The sequence below is a fragment of the Primulina huaijiensis genome, chromosome 16 (assembly GCF_012295235.1).
Source record: "Primulina huaijiensis isolate GDHJ02 chromosome 16, ASM1229523v2, whole genome shotgun sequence".
NCBI lineage: Eukaryota > Viridiplantae > Streptophyta > Magnoliopsida > Lamiales > Gesneriaceae > Primulina > Primulina huaijiensis.
In genome coordinates this window covers 14,815,885-14,836,989 of record NC_133321.1, presented here as the reverse complement: position 1 = coordinate 14,836,989, position 21,105 = coordinate 14,815,885, and the positions used below count along the sequence as shown (strand labels likewise).

The window sequence follows — 21,105 nt, the reverse complement described above, 5'->3', positions numbered from 1 at the left end:
AATGTGAGATCATATACGTTAACATCACATTAACACTCAATTGATGTCACGTCAGTGCAAAGTAGAAAAAAATGACTAAAATTAAAACAAATAAAAGATAAAAGTTGAAATTTGACTGATAGTTGAAATTTGACTGATATAGATGATAAAATAATAAATTGACTGATATAGATGATAAAATAATAAATAATCAAATATGTCGGACCCTTTATCAAAAAAAAAAAAAAAATACAAGATCAAGAACAATTTGTTTCACTGAAATTTAAATCATTTTCTTCCCAACTGGCCACTTGCTTCAGAAATCGGATCCAAATAAAAACCAATTCGAGGAGTTCGGATTTGAATTGGAGCCGATCCATTCAAGGCCGGATTCCTTGACCTGTATTGGGAATACTGAACAACTCCATTAATAATGTTGCGCAGTCTGAGATTGTTCATCTTCTTCATTGCATTTGAGGTTTCAGCTGATTTTTCTCGAAGGTAATTGGATCGAACCACGAACGGAAGTGCTCAATCGGGGTGCATCAACTGTGTTAACCATAAATTTGAGGAAAATTCTCACGCTTGCTTTCCCGATCAATTGACGCGCAGACTATAGATCTTTCCTCCATTGCTCAGCTTTCAAACCCTGGCTTGATCCAGCATTTCAACAAATTTCGTCACCAAATTCTGGTTACTATTCGAATTTACTCTGCTTGTCGGCTTATAATTGAGTAGTCATCATTAATTTGGTTGTCGTATATGATTTTGCAGAGATTTTGGTGGAATAAACAAAATGCAGCGCATGCCAGTTAGTATAGAGGAGCAGTTGATAATAAAAGCGATAAAAGATGAATGCCAATGGGAGAACCTTCCTAAACGCCTTCAATCCAATTTGAATTCGAAAGAAGAATGGCATCGAAGGTTCGTTTCTCCCACTTTCGCTCTTCTGTTATCGACACTGGGTTTTGTCATGCAACTAAATTTGCAAAATCTCCCTTGCATTTGGATACTAATGAGCTCATTTTTGTATTTTTGCTGTGCCCGGTTTGTGTTCTTGGTTGTTTTGTTGCATCCATTTATGTTTCGATATGTTATTAGTGTACTTGCTTAAACGTGTTTGATATCTACTGCAGTACGATTTGGCCATTGATTGACCTCTTTCGATGATTTTCGTATTTCTTGATTCTTGATAGAAAATTAGAAAACAAGCTTTCTTTTGGTGTCTGTCTATTTATAGGGCGGATATTCAAACATTTATTGCAAGAAAGGGCAGACATCTAATTTTTTCCATTGCATAGTATTTAGCTGAAGTGAAATGCCATTGATACATCATCCTCCTCTCATGCAGGATAGTCGAATACTGCTTAAAGAAAAGACTCGTATGGAGCACTTGTTTTGCTAAAAAAGTGTGCAAAGAAGGTGAATACTATGAAGACATGATGCAATATCTACGAAAGAATCTAGCGGTGTGTATTTGATGGAAAGTCCTGACTCCATAATTTTATTTTGCTGATTAGTTATTTTTTAAGCATTGAAAAAGTTGATAATCTGTTTCCATGATAAAATGCCCAATGAATTGTGCGGCATTTTAGAAATTATAGGCTAATAATGTAGAAATTTCAATTTAAATCGGAAACAAGGCAGCTCCCTTTAATTGGGTGGTACATTGTGGAACTTGACATATGGAACATCTGTTTAATTCAGGATCTGTGGCTTAATGCTTACTGTTAGTGAATGTTTCCACTTATAAATATTAAAGGAGCTGACTCATTTTAGAGATTCCATGTCATGAAAAAGACAATCAATAGGTGTTTATGCCTTGAGCTGAAGTTTATTTTATTATTGTCTTAACATGTTTGTTTATTGTTTCTGCAGCTGTTTCCCTACCATCTTGCGGAGTATGTTTGCCGTGTTATGAGAGTGTCTCCTTTTAAATATTACTGTGAAATGATATTCGAAGTTATGAGAAATGGTATGAGAGTCTCAAAGTTATTTACTCAGATTTAGTATGTGCAATCGTATCTCATAATCATGCATAAAGAGAGCCAGTTTGTGCCGATATTAAAAGTTTTCGAGAAACATCCTTTGTTATTTTGGCACATCTAATGCTCATAATCGTGCATAAAATTTCATATATTAGTTATCTGGATCAAGAACATGTAAAAACTATAGAGTAGTAAGTAAAATAAACTTTTTATTTAAAAAAAACGGGAGGATAGATGCTTTCAATAAATCTCAAAGAAACATCTTCTGCTTTTTTGCTTGTTAGTTTTTTGATTGACTGTACGGCGTACAAACTTGTTTGATCAAATTTCCAATAATACTGGCTTTCATCTGCTGAGTCGAGTTGATTTCCCTGCTGCATGGAAGTACATTGGCTGTAGTAAGTGGGAAAAAAAAAAAGAAACAGTTTTGTTTTAAAAAAAATTGTGTTTTTCTTTGAGATTTATTGGAACCTCATTATCTTATTAATGAACACAATGTAGCGGTGGATAGGTGGGACAAATAATAAACAAGCTACATCTTTGGAAATATCTGAATGCATGATTGCCTTATAAACTCAAGATTCAAAATATTACCTGGTGCTCCTTATTGATTAGGCGAGACTTTCAAACAAAAGATATTACATTCTTTAGAGACCATTTTCAGTTAGTTGATTGAAATAGTGTTACTCGAAATTGCTTTTCTCATTAAATGAGGGCTGATTTTATTTTTGATTATTTAGGAGTTTGTTGTAAATCAAATCATAATTATTGTCCTAGCTGACTTGGGGGTATGATTCAACCAAACTTGATTTCAATCTTGATGACTCAGCTTGTGTGCTTGCTATTCATGCCTTTCTGCTCATCATGTGTAATCATTTTTTCCTTCCACATATTTGCAGAGAAACCATATGACAGCATCCCTAATTTTAGTGCAGCTGATGCCTTGCGGCTTACCGGAATAGGCAGAAATGAGTTTATCGATATCATGAACAAATGCAGATCTAAGGTAGGTTCTATCATATTTGGTGGCTTGTTCAAAAAACATGTTAAAAGTTACAATTCACATGGTACCTAGAGCTTATAAAATATTCTTGTAGTCATTATTGTTCACTTAGCATGATTGAATGATCTAATTTTGCAATACACTTTTTATGCTTCCAATGTAGGCTTCCCACCTTCCCATATTTCTTGGTATTCTTAACACCATTACTTTGATCTTTAGCAATGACCATCTGGAGGCATTAAGATTTCAAACCCTTACAAATGTGAGAAAATGAAGGTTTTTATTTTTTGAATTTATGGTCAATATTGAGTTGTCGGTTTAGCATTCCCATTTAGTTTGATTCTGATATCCGTGTTGCTCCATCTTGTTATGACAATTGGTTTCTATCACTCTTAATGTTTGGCTTCCCCCATCAAAGCAGTGGACTACCAGAATTAAATTATTTGCATGGCTTGGATTAGTGATGAAGCTGAGGAGGAGTCCTCAATCAGGAAGGAAAATTGATGAGCTTGAAACCTCCTGTTTGCAAAGTTTTCTAGAACGATCTTCTCAAATTTTGAACCTCATAAATACCTGAACTGTTCCAAACGTTGCCAAAAATTATGAAGTGGAATAAAAAATTCAGAAAATTAATGAACAATTAATTTGGGATCATATACATAACTAAATAAAATTAAATAGAATCTCTGGAATATTCCTACAAGAATCATTCACCTTGAAGTTGTACCTAGCTGGATATTCAGAATGAAGATAAATTGGCGGTTGAAGAGGCTTACTTTGTAGATGTCTTAAATGTTGGGCTGCCAGAGGTGAACTAGTGGTGGACCTCAAGCCCCTTAACATATTAATATAGTTGCCACTTGTTGTACCTTTCGGAGTTTCATATGTTGTATATGACATGAATATTTTTTACCTGTAACTTATATTAACTTCTTGGAGTTTTCCAGAAAATTATGTGGAAGCTAAACAAGTCCATAGCTAAAGAACTTTTGCCTGTAGAACCTGTTGACTTCGTTATTGAGCCATGGTGGGGAGTTTGTCTTGTCAACTTTACACTGGAAGAATTCAAGGTTAGATTTTTAAAATAAATTCCTTCTAATATTCTGCTTTTGTTAAATCATCGTGGAAACTAATTCCTCGTAATACCATTGTAGGGTTTGCCACAGATTAATTATAAAAACATTGCATATTTGGATAAGTTTTGCCTCAAGTTTTATCAAACTGACGCAGACTCTCATATTTGTCTTTCCGTTCTGTTTTACCTCTTTCCTAGAAACTCTCAGAAGAAGAGATGGCAACGATTGATAAAATCTGTAAGGAGGAAGCGAATTCTTTCATCCTTTTTGATCCTGAAATTATCAAGGGTCTATATCGACGGGGACTTGTTTACTTTGATGTACCTGTTTATCCTGATGATCGATTCAAAGGTAATTTTATGTACATATGATTAGAAAGTTATTCTAAATCTATTTTATTTCTCTCCACCTCCACAGCGAAAAGTGAGCAATAGTAGAAGAATGTGAACAAACATTATTGATCGAGAACTTCTTCTGGTTTTAAGCTCTTTGCTAACCCAATTTTATGTTACATACCTGATAACCTCTATCGAATTCATTTGAAGTCAGGAGCAGAACGTAGAGGTTGTCCCTCAGAAAAATTTTAGGTGCAATGTCTATGAAATTTTTATGTTTCAGCACGAAATATGAAAAACTGCTCCTCCTGCAACCCCCTTGATTCCCTGAATTGGATTTTTCTGCCTACCTCTGTTTATGTTACTTTCTGTCATAATCTATTTTAACCCTGTTCATCTCGTTCATTTGGAAGTCTTTGGACAGATAACTCGTTTCATGGAACCAAACAGATCTTTCTATTTGATAATTTAGGAAACCCGTTATGGTTTATGCTTGTCCATTTCCAATAGCAATTGCTTTCTAAAACAATACAGTATCCAATCTGAGGGGTTAGTTTTAGTATCTCACTTTCATCGTCAGTCCCATAACCCTGGACATTGCATAAAACTGACCAAGCAAATACCAGAAAAGAAAAAAACAAAACGGAGGGTGAAAAAGGTTTTCATAATTATATTTCATGCTATAAAGTGTCATGTTCTTAAAAGTGGGCCTTATAAGAATTAAGATTTTGATATTGTTCAGTGTTTCAGTTTCCAGGCTTGAAGGATTTGTTTCAAACAGGGAGCAGTCATATGAAGATCCCATTGAAGAGTAATTTACATATCTCGTCCTCCTTTTGTTTTAACTTTTATCTTTTCAAAAGCAAACCTTAGAATTTAACATTTGGACGTCATGGTTTCTAAAATCCAGGTTGCTTTATGCTGTTTTTGTGGTGTCGAGTGAGAATTCTACTGTCGCAGAATTGGCAACAACATTACAAGCTGATCTTTCACAGCTACAGGCTGCTTCATCTTTTGCTTGTCGACTTGGATGGGCAGTAAAACTTCTGGATCCTGCTTCTATTCTTCAAGAATCTAATGTTCCTGGATCTCCCAAGGGTATTCTCAGCGACGAAGAAGAAGGTTCACATGCGTCCGTTGGATCTGCAAATTTGTCCGGTGATGGCAGTGCCCTCCAACAAAGCGAAATGTTAGGGACAGAAAATCATGGTGCAGCTGCCGATTGTTCTCGTGTTGCCTTTGTTGTTGATGCTAATATAACATCATATCTTATGATGGGATCTGTTTCTCCAGGTCTGTTTGCTATTATTGTCTCAACTTTTTTCCTCCATTCTTCAATATAGACAGTTCTGTCCCTTCCCAGTAGATTTTCATTTCAATCCTATATTCATTTTTTACTGCTGGTTAATGTTCATTTCTTAATCGAACATTAATTTAAGATGTCATAGTAACCAATTTCTATAGTTGAAGCAATAAAGGTTTCAGACGGTTGGAAATGAGCTGGAGAACTCCTTTTGTAACTTCATGTTCTCAATGTCTGAATGGAAACATGAAAGCCGACCTACCAATGAAATATTTAAGTGTAGTAGATCTACCTAGAGAGAGAATTTTTTTGAAAAATGCTCTCTCTCATGTTTGCTTCCCGTTTCATCGCTCTCACCCAAATTCCTTTCTAAACCCATCGATTTTCCTTCTTCGTCGATCGATATTATTTGTCGATCGGCACCGGCGAGCGGTCGCCGGCATCTCTTTCGTTTTTCTTTTCTTTCTCGGGTCTTCTAAGTTAGGTTTCATCTGTTGATTTCGTCGTTTCGGTATCATTGTGTTCTTTAGTCTCAGGCGTCTTATATTACTAGAATCGGTACTGATATGAATTCGAGTTACATAGGGAATCGGGGGTATTTTCTACCTGGTCCTAAGCTTCGAATCCGGGAAGAAAAGGTTCAGATTGAGTTCAAAATATTCTCCTTGAGGGTAGGGACTGTGGGTCGTTCGATTTGGTGGTCTGAGAGTACCCGGAAAAAGAGCTACATGCTGGACTTTGATTACGAGGAGGCGGGCTGGATCTGCCAGAGGTTTAAAGATTACCTTGTCTCGAACCGACCAAGATCGGATTTCCATCGGTATAGAGGAAAGAACGCAGTCTTTACAACCCAGGTTTTCGGTAACAATCGTGGACTATTTATAGAGTTGTCCAAATATAACAAGCAGGGTAGAAGACAGACTACAATTGTACCAAGCGGGCTCAATTCAGAGGGGTGGCGTAAAATTTTAGATGCATTGGATAAGCTGTTGACAGGGAATTATCAGAGGAGGATTACAACTCTTAGTCGTGCTCAAGGAGTTGGCCAGGTAATGCCTAAGATAAATCAACAGGAAGAGAGAGCTTTGGGGAAAAATTGTAACAGTGGCATGACAAGATCTTCGGAAGAGTGTGATAATGGGAGACTGAAGAAGACATGGAATGAAGCAATCATTGTCACCAGAGGTAGAGTTAATTCTTCATGGGAGCTGATTGAAAGAGTGCTTGGGAAAGAAACAAATCGGAAAATTGAGCTATTTCCGTTCCAAGCCAATAAAGCCTTATGGTGGCCTTCTAATGTAACAGAGTTCTCCTTCTACGTCAATTTGAAAAAAGGTTTTTTCGATTTCGGTGTGATTCTGGAATTTGAAGGGTGGTCACAAGAAATCAATATTATGGAGTCGGTAGAAAGTTGTTGCAATAGTTGGATATGGATCAGTGGACTACCTTGGGATCTTTGGTCACCAGCTACATTTAAAATAATTGGTGAGCATTGTGGAGGATTGTTGGCTATCAGTGCTGACACTCTACATTTCAGAGTACTCGGGGCAGCGAAGATTAAGGTGAAGGGGACTGAAGGAGGTTTCATAAAAACAAAGATGGATATTCCATTGGAAGAGAGGAATATGGTCATCAGAATTAGGGTTGAATCCTTTGATACTAAGGGCTATGATCAGTATGAAAGGCAGACATATGCTCAAGTGGTAGTCAATGGGAAGGAAATTTTGGCGGGATGGGGTAACAACAACATTTATAGGACACTGTCAGCGAAGGAGGAATCCATAAGAAGGCATGTTGATGGAAAGTCAATACAGGAGGTATTACATGGCCAAGAAACAAATAGCAAAGACTCAAGAGAAAGAGGTGGAACAGAAACATCAGTACAGAAGTTGGTAGAGTCAAGCGGGTCCGACAAATCAAATGGGCAACCAAATAAGATTGGAAAAAAACAAGGGTCCGCGAATCACTCACATAGTGGAAAAGTGATCAAGATACTGAGCAAAATTGATCCAAAAGACGCAACAAAATTCAGGAGATCTTCCATTGATTCCATGAATAATAAGCAGGATGAGGGCTAGGGTACCACAGGTGAACTAGAGAGGAATGGCACAAAAGATAATAAGAGCTGGATAACATACTGCAGAAGAAGTAAAATGAAAAGTGATGTCACTGGAAAGGAACCACAAGTCTTATGGGGGAATTCAACAACAAATTTCATTTTCCGGGGGATGCACAGAAACATTGAGGATGTCCACTCGGAAGATTTAGAGGAGTTGGACATTGAAGATTCTCAAGATGAATTGCAAGACGCGGAGTTTAATTATTCGGAATCCGAAAGCAACAGTTCAGTCAGAGATGAATATTTTGATACAGCTCAAGAAGAACCAGTAGCTTTGGACGGGCTTTTCTCACCGACGAACGGAAACAACTCACGTCATCATCTACCAGAAAATTCAAAACCTTTCGTGGGACAGGTATTTAAAGGTATTCAATCTTCCATTCTTTCTCGCGTAACTCCATTCTACCATCATCCTTCTCAGCTTTTGGTTTGTGTAGTGGTTTTTTAGGAGGGGGGATAGGATGGGTTGATGGACAGCCTGGTTGTGACAGAGATATAACTACAGGGGATGTGGAGGAGAAAATTGTTGGTAAGGTTACTAAGGTGGATGGTAATGACAGAGATGAAAAATGTCCGAAAGGGTACAACTTCAGTACCACTTGTGGCATTATTTATGATAGAGGTTCTAATTCAAAGGGATCATGCATGTTCTAATGAAATTGTTCTCTTGGAATATAAGAGGTGGAGGGGCAGTGAGAAGAAGACAATTGGTTAAGACGTTTATTCGACAATCAAAACCGGATATTGTGGTTCTTTTAGAAACAAAACGAGAAAAGGTGGATAAAAAATTTGTTGCCAGTGTGTGGAAATCAAGATTTGTGGATTGGGTGTGTTTGCCATCGGTTGGAACCTCAGGGGGAATCCTTGTCATGTGGGATCCCCGTGAGGTTATAGTCACTAATAATTTGAGTGGGGAATTCTCAGTATCAATTGAAATTAATCGGAAGGATGGGACAACTTGGTGTTTTTCCGCCATTTACGGACCGGTTAGACCAAGAATGAGAGAATTGTTCTTGGATGAATTGGCGGGCTTGAAAACGATCTGTGGAAATAATTGGTGTCTGGGTGGGGACTTCAATGTAGTAAGGAATTTGGGGGAAAAAATGAATAGCCAATCAGTAAGTACAAGCATGTCCTGTTTTGATGGTTTGGTAGAAGAATTGGAACTCCATGACCCACCACTTCTGAATGCCAAGTTCACGTGGTCAAATTTTAGAACGGTGCCGATTTGTTGTCGTTTGGATAGATTCTTTTACTCGGGGGGTTGGAGTAATTTATTTCCCACAGTTAGACAAACGGTGTTGCCAAGAATTACGTCTGACCACTTCCCAGTATTGTTTGATACAACTATGCTGAAATGGGGCCCCACTCCTTTTAGATTTGAAAATGCTTGGTTGTCACATAGAGACTTCAAAGAACAAGTGAGGACATGGTGGGCGAACGGGGATTTTCAGGGGTGGGAAGGGTACAAATTCATGCAAAAGCTGAAGTATACCAAGAAAAAAGTTTCTATTTGGAACAAGGAAGTGTTTGGAGACGTGGGTGTCAGATTCCAAGAGTTGAGCAATAAGATTAAGCGGTTGGATGGAATTGAGGCAGCTGGTTTTTGGTCGGATGAGCTAAATCAAGAAAGAAGTGAATTGAGGTGTGAGCTGGAAACATTGTCTTTCAGAAATTTTCAGATTCAAAGTCAAAAAGCCAAAGTCATGTGGCTCAAAGAAGGGGACCAAAACTCCAAATTCTTTCACTCATTACTAACTCACAGAAGGAACAAATCATTGATAGACAAGGTGGAACTAGAACAACAAATCGAACATGAGATTTTAAAATTCTATGGGTACTTGTTTAGGAAATCGGAAGATAACGGAAGGAGTGTTGATGAAGTAGCGAGGAGTCTTAATGGTTTGAATTGGTGTCCTATACAGAATGTTGACGCAGAGGAATTGGAAAAACCTTTCGATGAGGAGGAGATTAAAAAAGCGGTTTATGACAGTAATGGTTTAAAAGCTCCAGGGCCGGATGGGTTCACAATGGCTTTTTTCCAAGGTAATTGGGAGACAATGAAAGTGGATTTGATGAAAGTGTTTGCTGAATTTTTCGAGACTGGGTTTGTAAATGGAATTACAAATGAGACGTACATCTGTCTTATCCCGAAGAAAATCGATGCGAGAAAGATCAAAGACTATAGACTAATCAGTTTGACTTCGAGTTTGTATAAGATATTGGCTAAGGTGTTGACAAATAGAATGAAAAAAGTTTTGAGTAAAACCGTTGCGGAGAATCAATGCGCGTTTATTAAGGGTAGACAGATATTGGATTGTTGTCTCATAGCAAATGAGATTGTGGAAGAATATCGGCGCAAGAAAAAGAAAGGATTGGTGCTCAAAATAGATTTTGAAAAGGCTTATGATAATGTTGATTTTCGATTTCTAGATTACGTGCTTCGCATGAAAGGTTTTGGGGAGAGATGGAGAAGGTGGATAAAAGGATGTGTTTCTAATGTATCGTTCTCGATCTTTATTAATGGAAGACCATGTGGGAAAATAAAAGGGGAGAGAGGTTTAAGACAAGGGGATCCTCTATCACCGTTTCTATTCAATATAGTTGTTGATGCATTGCGGAGGATGATTGACAAGTCAAGGGAGGACAATGAACTAAAGAGGCTTGAAGTAGGGAAAGAGAATCTCGAAATTTCGCACTTACAATTTGCGGATGATACTTTGTTATTCGCAAAAACGAAAAATGATGTGTTGGCATTAATGGACATAATCAAACTGTTTGGCAGACATTCTGGGTTGAAAATTAATTTGGGAAAAAGTTTGGTGTTGGGTTTGAACTGCTCGGAAGACGAAGTTAATGAGTTGGCGATGTCTTTTGGGTGCAAAAAGGAGAGTTGGCCTATCAAGTATCTCGGGGTTCCATTGGGAGGTAATCCCACAAAAATGGAATTCTGGGTACCTGTTCTATCAAAAATGTACAAGAAATTAGCAAGTTGGAAAAAATCATTCCTATCGAGGGGAGGGCGACTCATTTTGATTAAAGCCTTGCTTTGTGCAATGCCATCCTATTACATGTCACTTTTCAAAGTTTTCCAGTAAAGGTGGCTACAATGATGGAGCAAATGATGAGGGACTTTTTTTGGGACGGAGATGACGGGGAAAAACATTGTCATGTGGTCGGTTGGAAGCAAGTGTGTAAACCTAAAGATAAAGGCGGTCTAGGGCTGGGGGATATATGTCTCAGAAATAAGGCATTGCTTGGAAAATGGTGGTGGAAAGGGTCAGTGGAAAGGGGGTCGATGTGGAAGAAAATTATCAAGAGCATTTACGGGATACAGGAAAATGGATGGGATTTGGGGTTGGCGGAGACAGCGACATTCAGAAGTCCTTGGAAGTTCATCTCTCGGTCTTACCAGGCTTTCCATCAACTTGTTAGGGGGGTGCCTAAGCAGGATAATCTAATTCGTTTTTGGGAGGATATTTGGGAGGGAGATGTCTCGTTTAGAATTAGATTTCCTTCTTTATTCCGTATTTCGGTTTCTGTCAATAAACCTATCAGTCATTTCTTAGCTGATGTCAATACTGGGGGTAGTGAGTCTATCATTTGGGATGTGAGGTTTAGAAGAGACCTTACGGAGAGTGAGTTTGGGGAATTTATCATTTTGATGGGTGTTTTACAGAGCGTAAGATTGCAGATGGGAATTGAGGATTACAGAGTCTGGTTGGGAGATCCTTCAGGGTTGTTTTCTGTTAGTTCCTTTTATAACTCTTTCTTCAGTTTGCCCAATTCACATTTTTTCACTTGTTTTAATAATATCTGGAAAATACAAGTCCCACAAAAGATAAAAATTTTCTCGTGGATCGTGGCCTTGGGAAAACTTCCTACGTGCGACTCCGTGCAAAGAAGGTGGAAGAATTGTTTTTTGAGCCCGCAGTGGTGTTGCTTATGCAGAAATAAGGACGAGGATCAGGATCATTTGCTCTTGCATTGTCCATTTTCTATGGGTATTTGGTCCAGAGTTTTACATGAGATGGGCATTCAGTGGGTCGCTCCGAGACAAGCAAGAGATCTTTTCTTTTCGGGAATCGAACATCAAATACACAAAAAATTCGGCAAATTCTGGTATTTGATAATTCATTACGTATTTTGGTCCCTGTGGTTGGAAAGGAACAAAAGAATATTCGATGATGTTGCGGATTCCGTCGATCAAGTATGAGACAAAATTAAATTCAGAATTGCAGCTTGGTCAACAAACTTGAAAGAGCACAGTCATCTAGGGATCTCTGAGTTGGTTAGGGACTGGAAATTAATTTGCTTGTGATATTCTTGCTTTTAAGTCATACAGAATATGATTAGTGAGGGTACAAAGTTGATGTAATTTAGCTTTGGGTACAATTAAATTTCTTGTACTGTAACTGCGGATTTCTTATCCGCGGAAATTGTGTAACATCATATTATTATAATAAAATTAGTTTCCTATCAAAAAAAAAAATATTTAAGTGTACATTATAGTAATGTGATCTTATCTGTGTGTAGGACTTGCAAAGTATAGCTTTTCCATCTGCATTATTGCTGAATCGAAGAATTTTCTTTATCATCATAAAATCACTATAAAATCCCCTCGTTATGAGAAGAGTATTTGGGAAAATCTTATCATAAAACATAGGCAAATAATGTGTTAATGCTCTTCAACTTGAATGTAGTTTTTAGCATCTCTGTTGCACATTTCAGTCGATATAATCCGGATTAATTTGTAGAAAGATCTATTATCTTTTGCAGAGTAAATGTTGGAATTATTTTGAAAGATGAATTGGATTCTTCATTATTAGAAAGAGAGGGTTATAAACTGATGAAAGAGGAACATTCAGAATCACACGAATGGATGTTTTAAAGAATTAGTGCTGTGAAGTAAGGGATAAGTAGACTAAATACAGGGTTTATGTTGTATCTCATTTTTCCTTCTCATCAAAAGAGCCTGGGGCGACGGGATAACAGGGATATGACTATTTCATTTCTCTCAGGCTTGTCAGCGAGGTTCACTTTAAGTACTCATAATCAACTTTCTCTTGTCTTGTCCTTTCCGCATTACATTTTTTTAATAAATGTATGCACCAGTTTATTAATTTCTTTGAGCATTCTGGTAGAAAGTTGAAATCGAACAGAGAGAGATGGAGGGATCGGTGGAAACATGCACCGTAATTCTTATTCTCAAAGTGATTAGGTTACAATGTTTAAATAAAGAAACAAAGCGATAAGATAAACCAATCCTAGGAATTTAAAATACAAAGATAACATAATAAAAGATCCTAGGAACTAATAAAAGATAAGATGAGATATGTTGGTTAAGATGAGATATTTTGTTCAACACTCCCCCTCAAGGTGGGTCGTATAGATTTATCATTCCCAGCTTGGAAGATAATTCAGCAAATGTGGGACGGAACATAGCCTTTGTCAGTATGTCAGCTAGTTGAAGTTGAGAAGGAACGTAGGCGACAGTAATAATCCCATCTTCAATTTTTTCGCTAATGAAGTGACGGTCTACCTCAACATGTTTCGTCCTATCATGGTGTACCGNGTGGATCCAGCCCAATCAGCATCGCTGTATACCCTAGTTCTTCGGTCGGTAGTCTTGCTAAATAGGATTCCTTTACCAGCGGACCCTTTGAGGTACCTCAATACTCGATATGCAGCAGCCATATGTTCCTCGGTTGGTTTGTTCATGAATTGACTGATAACACTAACCACAAATCCAATATCTGGTCGTGTATGTGCCAGATATATTAATTTTCCCACTAGTCTTTGATATCTTCCTTTGTCTACTAAGAGATCGTCCCCTTTGTCACCAAGTTTGACATTCGGATCCATCGGAGTGTCTGTAGGCTTACACCCTAACATTCCTGATTCTTTCAGAAGATCAGTAACATATTTGCGTTGAGAAATAAATATTCCATCAGAAGATCTGGCTACTTCCATCCCTAGAAAGTATTTGAGATGTCCGAGGTCTTTCATCTCAAATTCCCTACTGAGGAGGAGTTTCACACGATTGATTTCTTCTTTATGATTCCCTGTTAGTACAATGTCATCCACATAAACAATAAGAATTGAACTTTTACCTTCCCCAGAGTGTTTCACAAATAAGGTGTGATCGGTCTGACATTGAGAGTAGCCATCGTTTTTTAACACTTTCATGAATCGATAAAACCAAGCTCTAGGAGATTGTTTGAGTCCATACAGGGACTTCCGCAACCTGCACACCTTGTTAACTGGTATGTGAGATTCAAAGCCAGGAGGTATTTTCATGAAGACTTCTTCCTCAAGATCACCATTAAGAAATGCATTTTTGACATCAAGTTGGTACAATGGCCAGTCAAGGTTAACAGCGAGTGATAGGAGGACTCGGACAGTGTTAAGTCTAGCAACAGGAGCAAATGTTTCTTGGTAGTCGATGCCGTATGACTGAGTATATCCCTTGGCTACAAGTCGAGCTTTTAATCGTTCTATACTCCCATCAGATTTATGTTTGACTGTGAAAATCCACTTGCACCCAACCGGTTTTTTTCCTGATGGAAGATTAGTGATGTCCCATGTGTTGTTCTTTTCTAATGCCATTATTTCATCAAAGACAGCAATTTTCCATTTTGGATCATTTAAGGCATCTTCTATAGTGGAGGGAATCTGAACCTGATCTAGATTGGAAAGAAAGGCACAATATGCAGGTGAAAAACGCTTAAATGAGACGAAGTTGCCTATAGGATGTTGTGTGCATGATCGAGTTCCTTTTCGTAGTGCAATAGGCCTTTCATCAAAATTATCAACAAGCTCACTGTTGTTCATCACATGAGTATCAGTAAGGGTTAATTCTTGTGAGTGTGTACCTGGATTTATCATTGGGGAGATGTCATCAGCAGCCTGAATTTGTGCGGGCATTTGTATAGTCTCTTGATGATGCTTTCTACGAGAATATGTGTGAATTGGCTCATGGAGGTTAAGTTTTCTATGATCCGGAGGTGAGTCTATTGGTTGATCCGGAGGTGAGTCTATTGGTGTAGTAATAGATGTGAGATGCTCTATATGAGGGATGGATGGGAATGTGGGTTCCCAACTGCTTTGTTCATTGATGGTTGACTCCCCCTGAAAGGAAGAGCCGGGGTAGAATGGCTGAGATTCAAAGAACGTGACATCCATAGAAGTGTAGTATTGTTTCGTGGCGGGTGAATAGCATTTGTACCCTTTCTGGCGTGGAGAATAGCCAAGAAAGATGCATTTGATAGCACGAGGTTCAAGTTTATTACGGTGATGTGAGTGTATGTGGACAAAGGCCGAACAACCAAACACTTTAAGAGGAATATCATGGATTAAATGAGGAGAAGGATAAGTTTCTAGGAGGGTCTGGATGGGAGTTTTAAATTGCAGTATCCTTGAGGGCATTCTATTTATGAGATAAGTGGCAGTTAATATCGCATCACCCCAATGGTAATTAGGAACATTTGAGGTAAAGAGTAATGCACGGGCAACCTCAAGAAGATGGCGATTTTTTCGCTCAGAGACTCCGTTTTGTTGAGGGGTATACACACACGAGCTTTGGTGAATAATCCCATGTGATTGCAGATAACTCCCCAGCACAGAGTTGAAATAATCACGGGCCCTATCAGTGCGTAGCACACGAATATGAGACGAAAATTGGGTTATGATCATTGAATGGAAATGTTTAAAGATCTGAGTAATTTCGGATTTATTTTTCATGAGGAAGACCCACGATAGTCGTGTGTGATCATCAATAAATAAGATAAACCAACGAGTCCCGTTAAGGTTGGGGTTGTTGGATGGCCCCCAAATATCACTATGGATAAGCGAGAATGGCGAAGATGGTTTATAACAATTGGGTGTAAAAGTTGTGCGAGTGTGTTTTGAAAACTGATATATATCACAATTAAATGAAATCGATATTTTATTACGAAATAAATCCGGAAACAATTTCTGAAGATACAATGGATTTGGATGACCTAAACGGTAGTGCCATAAAACAATATCCTTGATCTTATTAGAACTTAAAGCAGAAACAGAAACAGAAACAGAGTGAGGTACTGATTGTGAGGCAGATGGTTGGTCCAAGGCCGCATCAGTCTTGAGAATGTACAATCCCCCAGAAAGTTCAGCACTGCCAATCGTCTTCCCCGATGTCACATCCTGGAACACACAAGAATTACCCAAAAACTTAGTCAGGCAGCCAAGCTCATGATTCAATTTACTAACAGACAGTAAATTACAAGCAAGATCGGGTACAAACAAAACTGAATGAAGACATATATCCTTAGTTAATTGAATGGAGCCACAACCAGTCACGGTGGATAGAGAACCATTGGCTATTCGTACTGTGTTAGGGGCGTTGCACTGCTGGAAATTATGAAAGTAGTTGAGGCACCCAGTCATATGGTCAGATGCGCCCGAGTCAATTATCCAACAGGATGACATATCATGCTGTGAAGATGTAAATGAGGCAATACCTGAATGGGCCATATTACCAGTGCTGCTGAGAGACGGAATGGGTGTGTTAGAAGGCTGTCCAAACAACTTCTGGAGAGCATCAAGTTGCTCCTTTGTGAAGGGTTGTTGCTCTGAAGTTGGAGGATCAACAGCAGCTGTGTTCGCACGTCGTTCTCTTGCTGGTTTCCAATCGGCAGGCTTCCCATGAATTTTCCAGCATGTATCCAGTGTATGTGTAGATTTTCGGCATTTTGGACACCATGGACGACTTTGCTTGGACTGGCCATTGCCGGGTGAATTTGGAATCATGCGCATACCACCAGTAGAGTCATCGCTTGGTGGAGGGAAGCGATGTTGGGCAGCCAAGGCAGATGCGTCCACAGAGGAAGGAAAATCTGCCGTTGTCAACATAATCTTCCGACGGCTTTCTTCATGCCGAACAACAGAAAAAACACCTCGAAGGCTTGGTAAAGGTTTAGTGCCCAGAATTCTCCCCCGTACGTCGTCGAGTGATGGGTTGAGGCCAGACAGAAATCTGAATATCCGCCGCTGCTCAACAAAACCACGAAATCGGTCACCATCTGCTGGACACTCCCACTCATGTACTTCGAAGAGATCTAATTGCTGCCATAGACGAGTAAGAGTGTTGAAGAAATCAGTGACCGAAGACTCGCCTTGGCGGAGATCTTGCAACCGGCATTCAATAGCAAATAATTCGGAGGTATTATCTTTGCTGGAGTATGTATCTCTTGCAGCGTCCCAAATTTCCTTGGCACTGCTATAGAGGAGGAAATTCTCTCCTATCTCGGTTGTCATGGAATTTATTAACCATGACATAACCATGCAATTCTCTGAATTCCACATCCGAGATTTCGGATCCTCAGAGGCTGGACATAGTGCTTCACCAGACAAGAAACCATCTTTCCCACGGCCACAGATAAAGAGTCTGACAGATTGAGACCACTGTAAATAATTCTTGCCATTCAATCGATGACAAGTGATTGGTACCGACGGAAAATCAATTGCCGAGGGATTGGATTCTGGTGGCAGGGATATTTTTGGAGTTGCCATGCCGTGTTTGGTCATCTATAATCCGATGGCTCTGATACCATGAAATCGAACAGAGATAGATGGAGGGATCGGTGGAAACATGCACCGTAATTCTTATTCTCAAAGTGATTAGGTTACAATGTTTAAATAAAGAAACAAAGCGATAAGATAAACCAATCCTAGGAATTTAAAATACAAAGATAACATAATAAAAGATCCTAGGAACTAATAAAAGATAAGATGAGATATGTTGGTTAAGATGAGATATTTTGTTCAACAAAAGTATCTACTCCTGCAGGGGCTATGCATAGAATCTACATCATAATTGTGGTTATTCCCTATTGCAGGTCTAAAATCTCATGCCGTCACACTGTATGAAGCTGGGAAACTAGGTCATGCTAGCATTGCAGATCTTTGCAGAGATCTAATCACTTTAGAGGGGACCAAATTTGAAGGAGAGTTGCAGGAATTCGCTAATCACGCCTTCAGTCTCAGATGTGTCCTGGAATGCCTAACTTCAGGTGGGGTTTTTGCAGAAGGAAGAGACAGTATTAGGTCAATATCTGTGAGCAACGAGGAGAAGGATTCTGTTATAACCGATGTTTTTTATGTTAGCAAGTCCACAGAGTCAGGTCCAAAAGAGTCTGATTTCAAAGCCGAGGATTATGTGCATCCTATAATCTCGGAGGGTAGTGGTTCTGCTGGCCCTTTAACCGGGGGTACCAGTGATGAAATTTGCTCTACCACTCTATCGGATAGAGCAAATTCTTTGGATGATGATTCTAAATCGGGCCTTAGTTATGAGCTTGATCTAAAATCTGATTCTGCTGAAGGTTTTAGTATGGGAAGAAAGATGAGGAAGCAGAGGAAATACCGAGTTGATATTCTCCGTTGTGAAAGCTTGGCTGCTCTGGCTCCAGCAACTTTGGATCGCCTATTCATCCGTAACTATGACATTATTATGTCCATGATTCCGCTTCCTCATTCTTCTATTTTGCCAGGATCCAAGGGCCCCATTCATTTTGGTCCTCCATCTCAGTCTTCTATGACTCCATGGATGAAATTGGTCCTGTATTCAGCTGTCTCCAGTGGACCTCTTTCTGTTGTTCTGATCAAAGGACAATGTCTAAGGCTGCTTCCTGCACCATTGGCTGGTTGTGAGAAAGCCATTGTATGGTCATGGGATGGTTCAACAGTTGGGGGATTGGGAGGAAAGTTTGAAGGGAATTTAGTTAAAGGAAGCATACTTTTGCATTGTTTGAATTCACTTCTTAAGTTCTCTGCCGTACTGGTCCAACCTCTTAGTAGACATGATCTTGATGATGCAGGGAAAATAGTAACTCGAGATGTCCCATTGCCTTTGAAGAACTCCGACGGTTCAATAGCTTGTATTGGGGAGGAACTGGGACTACGCATAGAAGAAAGTTCAAAGTTAAACTTGCTGCTGCAGGACATTTCAAATAAAATAAATCTATGGACTATTGGTTATATTCGCTTATTAAGGCTGTTTAAAGAGACAGGATCAGAAACCTTTTCAGTCGACGATGGCAAGTATGAATGGGTTCCATTGAGTGTCGAATTTGGTATCCCACTTTTTAGTCCCGTATTATGCAACAGTATATGTAAAAGAGTGGTTTCTTCAGAGTTACTTCAGACAGATTTACTCAACGATCATAATGATGCAATGCAAGACTTAAGAAGCAGGCTACGTAATGTTTGTTCAGAGTACCAAGCAACGGGCCCAACTGCAAAAGTTCTTTACCAGAAAGAGCAACCTAAGGAAAAAAGGTTGTCTAGACAACTGATGACTTATGCAAGTGGAAGATGGAACCCCCTTTCAGATCCTTCTTCTCCTATATCAGGAGCCTTGAGTGAGCATCAGAGATTAAAACTCGCTAACCGACAGCGTGGTCAGACAGAAGTTTTGAGCTTTGATGGTAAAATCCTAAGGTGTGTCTCCTAATTGGATATGTCCTCTATGTTTATGTGTGGTTCAGGCTTTTTTTAAAGGTTCTTGAAATATTACTAAAATTACTGTTCTGTTTTCATCTCTCTCTCCCCCTCTGTGTGTGTGCGTGTCGTCATCTCAAACATGTATTGGTGTTCAGTTGATTGTATTCTTTATATTCTGTTTCTTTCCTTATTAATTATCGTTAGATGGGAGCAAAAGCAAGATAGTTTATGCTGTTGCAAATTCAAATCACCGTGCATTAAAATCTCAATCAAACTTAGAGGAAATGCAGTACAAAAGCTACTTTTTAGTTGTTATAATCATTCAAAGTCAGATGTGTTTGGTGGTTGAAAAAACAAAAAATATATTTAGCCTATAGTTTCTTTTCTAAATGATGCATTTCCTGCTTGGTTTGGGTGATCCATTATCATTTTCTAGCGTCTATAAATAAGAGCCTGTAATGCACTTTCACACTGACAAATTCTGTTCTTTTTTCATTGAGAGAATGAGCCATTTTTTGGTGTTCTCCAAAATTAATCCAGACTAGTTCACATTTAGTTGAAAAATTATTTCTTCTCTGTAGCATTCTAATCGTTCATCAAGTTTTTTGTTCACATTATCTCCAAATTTTAAATAAAAAAATATGGTTTTGAGACTCTTGTTGATATATTTTGTTCCCGATATGGGATTTTCAGTTTTGAAATTTGACTCTATCTCAACACTGATTGGGGTTTGACCTAATTGAATAGATGTCGCGGAAACGTTCATTTCTTAAATAACCATTTGATCTTCATGATTTTGCAGATCTTATGCATTAACTCCTATATATGAGACCGCTACTAGGCCTGTTGAAGACTCTCTTTCTTTGGGTACAGCAAAAGGTGAATCAGATGATTCTGACAGCAAAGAAGTAACTCTACCCGGTGTAAATCTTCTTTTCGATGGATCTGTGTTGTGTCCTTTCGAGATAGGAGCTTGCCTGCAGGCTAATCAACCTGTATCATTAATCGCTGAGGCTTCAGCAGCATCTGCTTTTTTGGCTGGCGAATGAAAACTTATCATTCTGAGGATGCTTCTCTCCTTGGAACTCGTACTGGAACTAAGTTATCTGCATCTTATTAGTGTTTGTGGTTGGTGTTCTTTTGATCTCGATTCATCATTTGATCAAGGCATGATAGCTCTTGAGGTAAAAGCTAATTTTTTGTTGACAATTATCTTCTACTTTCAGGGCTTCTTGTGTAATATAACTCGAATGTTGATCCTTTGCACTCGCAACATTTTTACATGCCGTGACTAAACGTGTCAAAAGTTCAGAATCTGACAACCGAATAATTTTTTATTCCTCTCATGTCTCTATCTGTTAATGTTTTGAATGCTGTAAATAATTTTCACCCTTTCTCATTCTATTTGGATTGGTTTGTAAATGGGGAATCCAGTTTCTTGTTGTTCATTTTTTCTCTCATCAATTCTATTTTCCTTTTTGTTTTTTATTTTTTTTGCAGGATTCACTCATAATTTCTTGTCCAGCATACAGTCGCGACAGGTCATTTCTCACCAGTGCCAAACATTTAAAATTTTTTAGATGTGTGCCATATCTGTAGTGATTCATTTTGTTGTCCCAATTCATTGTTATTATAGTATTTCCTGAACCAAAAATTGTATATGAACCGCTATTATCAGAAAATCAAATACGAAAGCAGTTTTCTTATTGATTAGATTTATTCTGTTATTTTTATATTTTTTTTTATTTTTTTTTATCTTCATGGATACATTCCATGCACGATCTTTTATTCCTGCGGGTATGTTTCGGAAATAGA

General features: G+C 38.5%; 1 protein-coding gene across 2 annotated transcripts; it reads left to right on the top strand.

Annotated features, from left to right (window-relative positions):
• Positions 1-287: 287 nt before the first annotated feature.
• LOC140961418 (uncharacterized) lies at positions 288-21,008 on the top strand. 2 transcript variants are annotated; one of them, XR_012172344.1, is made up of 12 exons: positions 288-672; positions 756-903; positions 1,331-1,448; positions 1,858-1,954; positions 2,867-2,973; positions 3,918-4,040; positions 4,244-4,397; positions 5,132-5,192; positions 5,292-5,674; positions 17,685-19,287; positions 20,093-20,474; positions 20,791-21,008. XR_012172344.1 is itself a non-coding variant. In XM_073419919.1 (11 exons), exons 2-11 carry the CDS (start codon positions 776-778, stop codon positions 20,337-20,339), a joined length of 3,021 nt encoding a protein of 1,006 aa, XP_073276020.1. In that variant the 5' UTR covers positions 288-672; positions 754-775; the 3' UTR covers positions 20,340-20,778. The 2 variants fall into 2 exon arrangements, 1 of the variants encoding a protein (XP_073276020.1); XM_073419919.1 differs by lacking the exon at positions 20,791-21,008 and having other exon boundaries at positions 754-903; positions 20,093-20,778.
• The last annotated feature ends 97 nt before the right edge of the window (positions 21,009-21,105 follow it).